This window comes from Epargyreus clarus, unplaced genomic scaffold, assembly GCF_041222505.1.
Source record: "Epargyreus clarus isolate Ecla_fem2 unplaced genomic scaffold, WU_Ecla_fem_2.2 ptg000007l, whole genome shotgun sequence".
NCBI lineage: Eukaryota > Metazoa > Arthropoda > Insecta > Lepidoptera > Hesperiidae > Epargyreus > Epargyreus clarus.
The window spans coordinates 18,099,491-18,110,482 of record NW_027332215.1 but is presented as its reverse complement, the minus strand read 5'-3'; the positions used below and the strand labels follow the sequence as shown (position 1 = coordinate 18,110,482).

At 42.2% G+C, this 10,992-nt stretch overlaps 1 protein-coding gene across 1 annotated transcript; it reads left to right on the top strand.

Annotated features, from left to right (window-relative positions):
• Positions 1 to 5,259: 5,259 nt before the first annotated feature.
• LOC140743788 (uncharacterized) lies at positions 5,260 to 10,992 on the top strand. Its single transcript, XM_073075376.1, has one exon. It carries the CDS (start codon positions 5,260 to 5,262, stop codon positions 10,990 to 10,992), a length of 5,733 nt encoding a protein of 1,910 aa, XP_072931477.1.

Genomic DNA, 10,992 nt, shown 5'->3' with positions numbered 1-10,992 from the left:
GGCTCCTCTTCCGATTTCAACCTATAGTATTTCTTCCGTCTCATTTTACCCGCTTATATCATTTTCATGGACTTCTGCGCTATGTTCATCGGCCCCGAGTTCGATTGGACCTGTTCGTCCAGCTCAGTAACTACGTGTAACAGCTGGTTTTTGGTGTGTCCTGCGAGCTTCTTCCAGCTCACCTAGAGGGGAGGTCACAGATGCCGGAGCGGGCGGGGAGTAAATGAAATAAAAATAAAAAACGTAAAAGCTCATACTAAGGGTAGGTACAGGTCTCAAAAATTTTTAGCTTTATCGAAATGCAACAATCTACATTTTTTTAAATCAGTCACTGACAAAAGTCACTAATGTGTGCACTTTTATAGAAAGCAATGTGTTAATTTTTTGCGGTTTCAGACTTTCAGTTAAATGCGGTCCGTTTAATCGTAGTGGGAGCTAAGTTTTAGGTCTGACAATACTGGGATAGTCAGGTTTGCTTCTTGCTTGGCGGAACGGTCCACATACTGGTCTGACGCGCAGAGGGTTCCGGGTTCGATCCCCGAACAAACCGAGACCTGAAAGATGAATTTAGATTGATTACTGTCCTGGGGTCTGGGTGTTTATCGATAATACAACTAGAATTGTTGTAAGTACATTTTTGCACTTACAATAGAGCAATTCAATGGTTAAATATTATTTCGCATATCGTAGCGCCATCTGTGTGGTGGTAGTAGAGTTGTGTTCATGCAGAGCTAGACCTTCGTACACGTCGCTGGAAGTGTTATGGCTGCACGACAGGTGGCGGGGAATGCTATGAAGCATATCTTACTATGATACTTTTTTCTGTGAAAATAGTACCATATACTATCGTTGTATGTATGTTACAATTCAATACATTTCATTACAAATTAATTGAGAAAAAATATGTTAAATACAAAAAAAAGTGACTATTTACTAGGCTCAATACTCTTGTCATGTCAAATTTCAGCGTAACATTTTTTTTTATCCGAATTTTGAAACTATCCTCAGCGAAGCCTTACCAAAAATAAACTTGAAACAGCTACGTAAGGTAATCGCCAATTATGTGTATGTTTATAAGTCCGTAGGCCGAAAACATTTCCGCTCGGGCAGACAATCCAATATAACTCTCCGATAACTTTTCTTCGGCCGACGTAAAGAATTCGTTTCAACACATCGATGGGTCGCTGGTTGAAGGGAATGTGGAAGATTAAAAACTCGATTGCATAAAATGGTTTTAAGCGATTTCCCAAATGAAAGAGGTTATTTTGAAGTATTATGATACTGATTTGTAAGTTGTAGAGATAAACGACGTGCCCTATGCTTATCTTCTCCTTAAAACAGCAGTGGAAATTTGTACTTGTCATGTCCATTTATACTTATATACCTAGTGAAGTTTCATTGAAATAGTAGTTTTTAGGAGAATTACTTATTTAACTAAAGAATATCTGTGAATCAAGACTATAGTCAGTATTTTTCGAGGATGGGGTAAAGAGAATCGAGCACGATATAGCGATGCTCTGCATGGTTTTATAAGTGTAGCGCACAGCTACGACAGTGGCGCCGCTACGCAATCGGTACCGGCCAAAATTATTTGAACATTTTGATAACAAAATATTTCTTATGTTATTAAAGTTTTAAATAGTGCAAATGTACACTGAATTTCATTAGGAACTTTATTAAAAAAAAATAACATAAAAAAACAACGCCGATTCGCCGAGCGATCGTGGCAGGACTCGAACCTGCACTCTTCGGATTGAAGCCCGACGCCTTATCCATTAGGCCACACGATCATTACAAATATATTTCAAATTTAAGATGACAAGAGTTCAAACTTTAGTATCACATAAGTCCAGTGCGTTGCAAATATTCATAAAATACTAGCTGACCCGGCAAACGTTATGTTGCCATATAAATAAATAAATGTTAAGGGTGAACAACCCTTATCACTTAGGGGTAACACTTTGGCTGTAACATATACATATAATCATAGTTTTGAACATGTACAGTCACGAGCATAAATATATGACTATGGGCAGATCAGCAAAAATATGTGACCCAATAACGAGTTCAATAATATATGCCTGCACGAACGCAGCAAAAATATCTGACATTTATAGGCAGCAAAAATATGTGATGATAACGTTGATCAAATAATTGTGACATGTGTTATGACATGTGACGTCAACTAAGGTGCAATAATATCTGACATAATTTATAAATATCTTTGATGTAAATATATCAACCTACCGGTCAAAGGGGCCAATGTATTTTTCCGGAGAAAGAATATGAGTAAAAAACACGTTATAAACATTTTCTCATATTTTTTTTTATTTTAGTAAGAAAAAAACAGGGTTAAAGACAAATACAGGATAATTAATGTATTTTAACAGGGTGAATGTTTCAAATCCGAATCTATAAGGATTAGCGAAAAATGCTAAAAGGTGTTACGAGGCAAATTTTGATAAAAACTAATACTGCATCATTAGTTTTTAGGGTATACTTATTTTTATAAAATAGTAAACATCTGGTGGCGAATTTTTTAAAATATCCCTATATACGGGAATCACAAGTTCATTTTGAAAAAAAAAATACACACCTTATATTATTCCACTATCGGATAGTGTCCCTTATACGGATTAAATTCTGGAATTAAATGACAAATTATGGGAAAAGCTTCAATTTCACCCTGTATACAACAAAAATAATATGTCCTTACGACTTTTACAATATTATATCCTTACTAATATTATAAATCCGAAAGTTACTCTGTCTGTCTGTCTGTTTGGTTGTCTCTTCTTCACGCCTAAACCACTGAACCGATTTTAATGAAATTTTGAACAAAGATAGTCTGAGACCCGAGAAAGGACATAGGATTGTTTTTATCCCGGAAACTAGGGCATGGCGATCTAAGATCGATTAATCGGAGAATCGATCTTTTGGACCCAAAACATCAATATTAGTAAAACAAACAATATTAATAAGGATTGGATCGTAAACTATGCATTTGATCAAGTGATGATCTTTAGCAAAGTTGAAGGTACGAATTTTCAGTTTTATGTATGTTAGTATGTTATATTTATTAACGCGGGCGAAGCCACGGGCTAGTAGATTAACAGTAAAAACTAGTAGATTATATATTATTAAACTAAAATGGTTACGAATATTCCGATAAGACAAAAATATAAAAATGAAGTAACCGCAACAGTTAATTGATACTTTAATTTAATTTACGAATACTTTAATTGTAACTTTAATTATTTATATTAGCAATACCAAGTTCTACAATTAGCAATATTATCGGAGAAATAGGTTCTATCTTTTTGATATCGCTTTAAATATATATTTTAATCGTTAAAAAGTGGGTAGTAGATCTTTTTATCCAACGCTGCCGTGTAACGTTTCGGAATTGTTTGATAGTGTATTATTAGAAACCAATTCAATTTCTTTTTATTATATTATTATTTTAATTAATTATTTTGTATTATTTTCATGTTATTTTTATAATAATATGTTCTTATTTATAAAGTCACTGGCTGACACGATTTTATGACTTAGCATTAAAAAGAAAAAGAACGCGGCTTGACGTTCGAGTTGTATTTTGAGCCGGAATAACAAAAGTGAATAGATTAATATTGTCAGATATTTTTGCTTCGTAAGGTGATCACAATTATTTGATCAACGTTATCATCACATATTTTTGCTGCCTATTAATGTCAGATATTTTTGCTGCGTTCTTGCTGGCAGATATTACTGAACTCGTTCTTGGGTCAGATATTTTTGCTAATTTGCCCATAGTCATATATTTATGCTCGTGACTGTACCAAACTATGATTATATATTTTTGTTAAAAAATAAGTGGTCAAGTGCGAGTCGAACTCGCACACGAAGGGTTCCGTACCACGTATTTATTTTTATTATTAGTATTTTTTATCATAGTAGGAAGTAGCTTCATTAGTAGGTATATGAAGTTTTAAAATATAAAGTGGTGAATATTAACTACATTTCGCCAATATTAGATCCATATTCCTGCTCTCTCTCTAAATATACAATAATTACATCATCATCATCAACCCATAATTAGCCCACAGCTGGGCATAGGTGTCCTCTCAGAGTGAGAAGGATTAGGCTGTAGTCTATACCGCGCTGTTCAAGTGCACGAACAGTCGTGAATATGCCACAGTGACGAGCGGGTGATGTGACGGTTTTCGACAATAACACATCCAGATATATATATTTTTAATTTTTATGTTAATACTAGATACTTAATCTACTAGGTACTATACTACTACTAGGTAAATTTCAACTAAAACAAAATGTCAGTCAACCTGTCGCCTACTAGGGACCCACATATTATATCATGTTTTTTGTGCGGGACGACGCGAACAGCTGACTCAAGATTCGACGTAATTATAAGTTTGAAATTGTTTACTTAATTTATAGTTAATAATAGTTCATAAGTTGTAATAAATAAAGACTTCATTATTCGTAACACACGATCAGCTGATTAATATTGTATAGTTCAATGGCCGACGCTAAACAGCTGACGCCAACTCGATCAGCTGATCATAGCAGTAAGACGTAGTTACGTAAACAGCTGATAGTTTTTTAATGTAATTTATTGATGTTTTATTATGTTTGAATAGTGTTTTACTTATGTTTTATTGTTAATAGTATATAATAGGATTTAATAGAATAGGGAAAATAGATAATAGTTTAAGTTTTGTAAATGTAATAAAATAAATATTTCGTAATAGTTTATAGGGCATAGGTATAGGTGTCAATTATAATAGGTTTTGCAATAGTTTAGGTTTTAATAGAAGTTTAAATAGAAATATGTAAATTCCTAAACAAACTAAATAGATTATTATTATTATTATTGTGAATCCTCGATTCAAGGCCACAGTTTGAACAGGTTCGTACAGGTCCGTACAGGTTTAGACATAGAATAACGGGAAATAGTTGTAATTGGCCAAAATGCCTATATTGCTGCCTAAACCTGCTTCTAGTTGTGGTACTTGAGTCGGGGATATAAATAGGCCAGATTTTCAAATTTTCATTCAGTACTGGCAATAGACCTATGGAACAAAGGAATAAATGGAACAAGAGTATAACAAGGGATTTCAATTCTTCCAACCCAGCAATTATAGTAATGTGCCCCTGCACATTTAATGGTCCTTCGAAAGCCGAATATTGAAGAAATTGAAGAATAGTAAGTAATATTATCGTTCCAATTGTCATTTTTGTGTATTAGCAAGAAGAATGCCGATCACACGCTCCGTGGGAAAAGAACGCCGAGACTCGACGGAAACGAAGCCCTCCTCGTCTGACGCGACCACTGGGACCTCCGCTACGGGCACAACAGAAACGTCGGCCACGGGAACCACCGCGACCGACACTACTGGGGGAACCTCCGCTACAGACACGTCCGTCACAACGAAGGGTACAGTAGCGTCAGTGGCCACTGGCACCACGATGGCCAGGCCGGCTGCGACCATTTTCAAGAATTCCGTCGAGCTCACCGCCAGTACTGATTCACCCACAGTAATACAGAAGCCTTCAGAAGCACATAGTCAGCATGGTTCGCGCGCTCCGAGTCGACGCGCCGGATCCACGCGTTCAAGGTCAAAGGCTTACAAGGTGGCCAAGGCCAAAGAAGAACTGATACGTCTGCAAGTGGAACTTGCAACAGCACGCCTCGCCGTTATAGAAGCAGAAGACGACGATGACGACGTCTCCGAGTACTCAAAAACAGAAGCCGACACCAGGGTCGACGACTGGTTGGAACAGCAAGCGCAACCGAGGCTAGCCATAGCCGACGAGCCGCACCTACCTCTCCGCGAAATAGAAACAGAAATAGAAGCCATCACGGAAGAGACAAGGCCGGTTCAACAGAATAATAGTACAGCGCACCATACCCAACCAGATCCGCGAGTACATACAACGGCGGGAGCTCAAGCACCGGCGGGAGTCCACGCGCAGCCAGACTTCTCTCAACTTACGTCAGCGATAACACAGGCCATCAAAGCTAGCCAGCGGTCCTCAAAGTTTGTTGAATTACCGACTTTTAACGGTAATTATCAGGACTGGCTACCTTTTAGAGCAGCATATATGGAAACAGAAGAGTCTTTTTCAATAGTAGAAAATATTAATAGGTTAAGAAGACATCTAATAGGAAGAGCTAAGGAAGCAGTTGAAAGCTTATTGATCACCAACGCGCACCCATCCGATGTTATGAAGACCTTGGAAATGAGATTCGGTAGATCGGAGATGATAGCAATGGCCGAAATAGACACATTGAGAACACTGCCGCGCCTCTGCGAGTCGCCTAGGGATATTTGCGTGTTCTCTACTAAGGTAACAAACGCCGTGTCTACACTTCGGGCATTGAAATGCGTCTACTATCTCTACAATCCGGAGGTATCTAAGGTAATGGTGGACAAGCTTACTCCTACTTTACGTTACAGATATTACGACTTTGCTGCAACACAACCGAAAGAAGAGCCTGACTTATTGAAGTTTGAAAAATTTATGAAGAGAGAAGCTGAGCTGTGCGGACCCTATGCACTCCCCGAACAGATGGCACCGCCGATGTATAGTAATAGACGTCCTCAGAAGACACATACAGTATTAGAAAAGCAGTCTACAGTTATACAGAAATGCCCCGTATGTGAAGAAACAGGTCACATCGCGACGGACTGCAAACAGTTTAAAGAAGCAAACGAAAGCACAAGATGGGATATAGCAAAGAAGAAACGACTATGCTTTCGGTGTCTACGCTTCAGAAACAAGACTCACAACTGCCGAACGAAGCCGTGTGGTATTAATAGTTGTAAGTATTTTCATAACAGGTTACTACACTTCAACAGAACAGAAAAGGCAGAAACAGAAGATAGGTCAACAGAGGTCATTAACTCCGCGTGGACTACAGCCAGACCTACAAAGAAGCAAACCTTTTTGAAAATAATCCCGGTGCAGGCAACAGGTCCCAAGAATACGGTCAACACTTACGCGTTATTGGACGATGGATCTACAGTTACGCTGATAGACGACAGCCTTGCCTACGAAATAGGGGCAAAGGGACCCATCGACCCATTACGTATAGAAGCAATCAACGAGTTGAAAACAGCTGAAACGAAGTCAAGAAGAGTTAGCATCACACTCAACGGGTTGAACAACCACACAGCAAGCATTCAAGCGAGAACAATCAAGAACCTGCACGTATCGCCGCAGGAAATAGCAAGACAACAGATTGAAGAATGTGAACACTTGCGAGATCTTAGCGACGTACTTTCCTATGAAGATGCGAAGCCTACCATACTCATCGGTCAAGACAACTGGCATCTCCTTCTAGCATCAAGAGTGAGAAGGGGAAAGAAGAACCAACCGGTAGCGTCTCTCACGCCACTTGGGTGGGTACTTCACGGAAGCCACAACCGAATTATTGGACGTACCGCTAATTTCGTGTCACACATTACAGAAGCGCCGCAGGAAGACAAGCTTGAAGATCTCATGAAGCATTACTTCGCAATGGACTCGCTATGCATCAACCCTAAGAAGCCACAGTCGGACCCTGAAGAGCAAGCCTTACGTATCTTACAGAAAAATACAACCCAAACAGAAGAAGGAAGATACGAAACCGCTCTACTATGGAAAAGAGAAGAGGTCGACTTGCCTAACAACTACGACAACTCGTTGACACGTCTTATGCACATAGAAAAGAAGCTTGACCGTAATTCTCAATTAAAACAGAAGTATACAGAACAGATGGACGCGCTTATCAAGAAAGGATACGCCGAGCCTGCACCGAGGACGAAGACTCCCAATAGAACTTGGTATTTACCGCACTTCGCGGTAGTGAACCCAATGAAGCCAGATAAACTCCGAGTGGTACACGACGCCGCAGCGAAGACTAAGGGTGTCGCACTCAACGACTTGCTGTTGAAAGGTCCAGATCTACTGCAATCACTTCCAGGGGTCGTGATGAAGTTCCGACAGCATATGGTTGCAGTAACAGCTGACATTAAGGAAATGTTCATGCAAGTGAAGTTGAGAACAGAAGACAGAGACGCTCTTAGGTACCTGTGGCGAGGGAACCGTCGTGACGATCAACCACCCGAGGAGTATAGAATGACATCACTCATCTTCGGAGCTTCAAGTTCGCCGTCAACAGCAATATTCGTCAAGAACTTGAACGCTAAGAAGTATGAAGAGACCGAGCCAGAAGCAGCCTCCGCCATTATAGAGAAGCATTACGTCGACGACTACCTGGACAGCTTTAGAAGCCTCGAAGAAGCCATACGCATCACTTCAAGCGTGCGTGATATACATAGAAGAGCTTGCTTCGAGTTGAAACAATGGAAGTCCAACACGCCCGCGCTACTACGAGCACTAGGGGAACAGGAGTCGTCACAGGACATAGAACTCTATAAGGCGGGAGAGCAGCTGGAACGTGTGTTAGGAATCGTATGGAAACCGGATACAGACGAACTTACCTTCAACCTCAATTTAACGCGTGTGCCTCGTGAACTTATAGATGGGAAAACACCGACGAAGAGAGAAGCCCTACGTATAGTTATGTCGCTTTTTGATCCGTTAGGCTTTGCTTCACCAGTTACTATAAGAGCTAAGCAGATTTTACAGGAACTCTGGCGGCGTGGGACATCGTGGGACGAGAAAATAGAAGATCACATAGCGGAACAGTGGCGCGACTGGATGGTACATTTGAGAAGCCTCTCGAATATAGCAATACCAAGAAGATACCTACAGTACAGCGACGCTACATCCCTTCAGCTCCACGTGTTCACCGACGCCAGCGAGTCAGCCTACGCAGCGGTATTGTATTGGAGAGCAACGGCACCCAACGGCGACGTCAGCACATCACTAATTATGTCCAAGGCCAAGGTGGCACCTTTAAAGTTAACATCTATACCTAGGTTAGAGTTACAAGCTGCAGTGATGGGAACTCGCCTCGCCGACGCCGTCGTTAAAGAACATCAACGAAAGCCGGACTCAAGAACGTTCTGGACGGACAGCCGCACAGTACTCTCATGGATCAAGGCTGGTTCGCGCTCTTACAAGTCGTATGTGGCACATCGCATAGCGGCTATAGAAGAAGGTACAAAGGTAAGTGAGTGGCGCTGGGTGCCAACGAAGTCCAACGTGGCGGACGATGCCACAAGAAATGTCCCAATAGGGTTCAATAAGAACCACAGGTGGTATAGGGGACCGGACTTCCTACACGAGGATTCGAGCACCTGGCCAATAGAAAATTCTGCGTCGTATCCATCAGAACCTACAGGTGAAGAAAGAACACACAACATAGTAACAGAACGAGGTCTGAAGCTGGCTGAAGGTCTACCGGAGGTGTCTAGATTTTCAAATTGGGATAGATTACGTTTCACTACAGCAAGGGTTTTACAGTTTATACAGCTTTGCAGGACGTCTAAACAGCGGGTCAATTACAAGAGGACTAGACGAAACGCTCAAGCGGACCCCGACTGGCGACGTCAAAAGAAGACACCGGTGGCTCCACAGGTAAAGCATAGAAAAATAGAACAAGCCAAGTGTTATATCTCCGTGCCCGCAGAACTCCTCCGAGAAGCAGAAGAGTTATTAATGCGTTCATCGCAAGAAAGTTCATTTCAGGTTGATATAGATAACATGAAACGTCAGAAGCCTATAGACAGAGATAGCCGATTACATCGATTAAGTGTCAAGTATGAAAATGGTGCCCTGAGACTCCGAAGCCGCATCGAAGCAATAGAAGCCGTCACAAATGAGGTCAAGAACCCCATGGTGCTGGACGGTGACCATCCGACAGTCAAACTATGGATACACAGCATCCATAGACAGATGCATCACAGCGGAGTCGAGGCCACGGTAAACGAGTGTCGACAAAGGTATTGGGTTCTACGATTACGTCCGGTGACGCGCACTATAATACGACAATGTCTCAGATGCCGCATGAAAACTCAAGCACCGCCGTACCCGAGAACCGGAGACCTACCATCGTGTCGCTTGGCACATCACAAGCGACCTTTCACATACACAGGAGTCGACTACTTCGGGCCACTTACAGTAACAGTCGGGCGTACCAATCAGAAGAGGTATGTAGCTATCTTCACCTGTCTAACCACACGTGCTATTCATCTAGAAGTTACAGCATCGCTCACCACCGACTCTGCGGTGATGGCGCTCCGGCGGATGATGGCGCGCCGTGGACGTCCGGCGCAAATATGGTCGGACAACGGCACCAACCTGAGGGGCGCTGACAAGGAACTACGGCAGGCGATCGACGCAGCCACAGCGGAGGAGGCTGCTAAGAAGATCATCTCGTGGCGATTCATCCCACCTGGCGCGCCCTTCATGGGAGGCGCGTGGGAAAGGCTCGTGCGCTCCGTGAAAACTGCACTGCAAGCAACGCTTCACGAACGACATCCAGCAGAAGAAGTCCTCACGACGCTCCTGGCAGAGGTGGAATATACAGTGAACAGCCGACCTCTCACCCACGTGTCAGTGAGCGCCGAGGACCCAGAAGCGCTTACACCGAACCATTTCCTACTCGGCGGGAACGGAAGAGTATCGACCCCGGGAGAGTTCAACGACCGCGACACCATATGCAAAAACAGCTGGCGTGCCGCGCAGAGATTAACCGACATATTCTGGACAAGATGGCTTCGAGAATACCTTCCTGAGCTTCAACACCGGCGGGAGCCCCACGGAAGAGGGGCAACAGTGAAGATCGGCGACTTAGTACAAATATTGGATAGTAACCTACCTAGGAACATATGGGTTCGAGGTCGGGTCATCGCAACATTTCCGGGTCCAGACAACATAGTAAGAACAGTCGACGTGGCAACCAAGGGAGGAGTTCTACGCCGGCCAGTGAGGAAGCTGGTAGTGCTGCCTATAGAAGACGTCGCCCCAGCACCGACAGAAGATGCAACACAGCTGCACGGCGGGAGAAATGTGCGGGACGACGCGAACAGCTGA

Bases quoted from the DNA above. Each gene is read 5' to 3' on its own strand.
- LOC140743788 (XM_073075376.1), top strand. From the start codon at position 5,260: ATGCCGATCACACGCTCCGTGGGAAAAGAACGCCGAGACTCGACGGAA.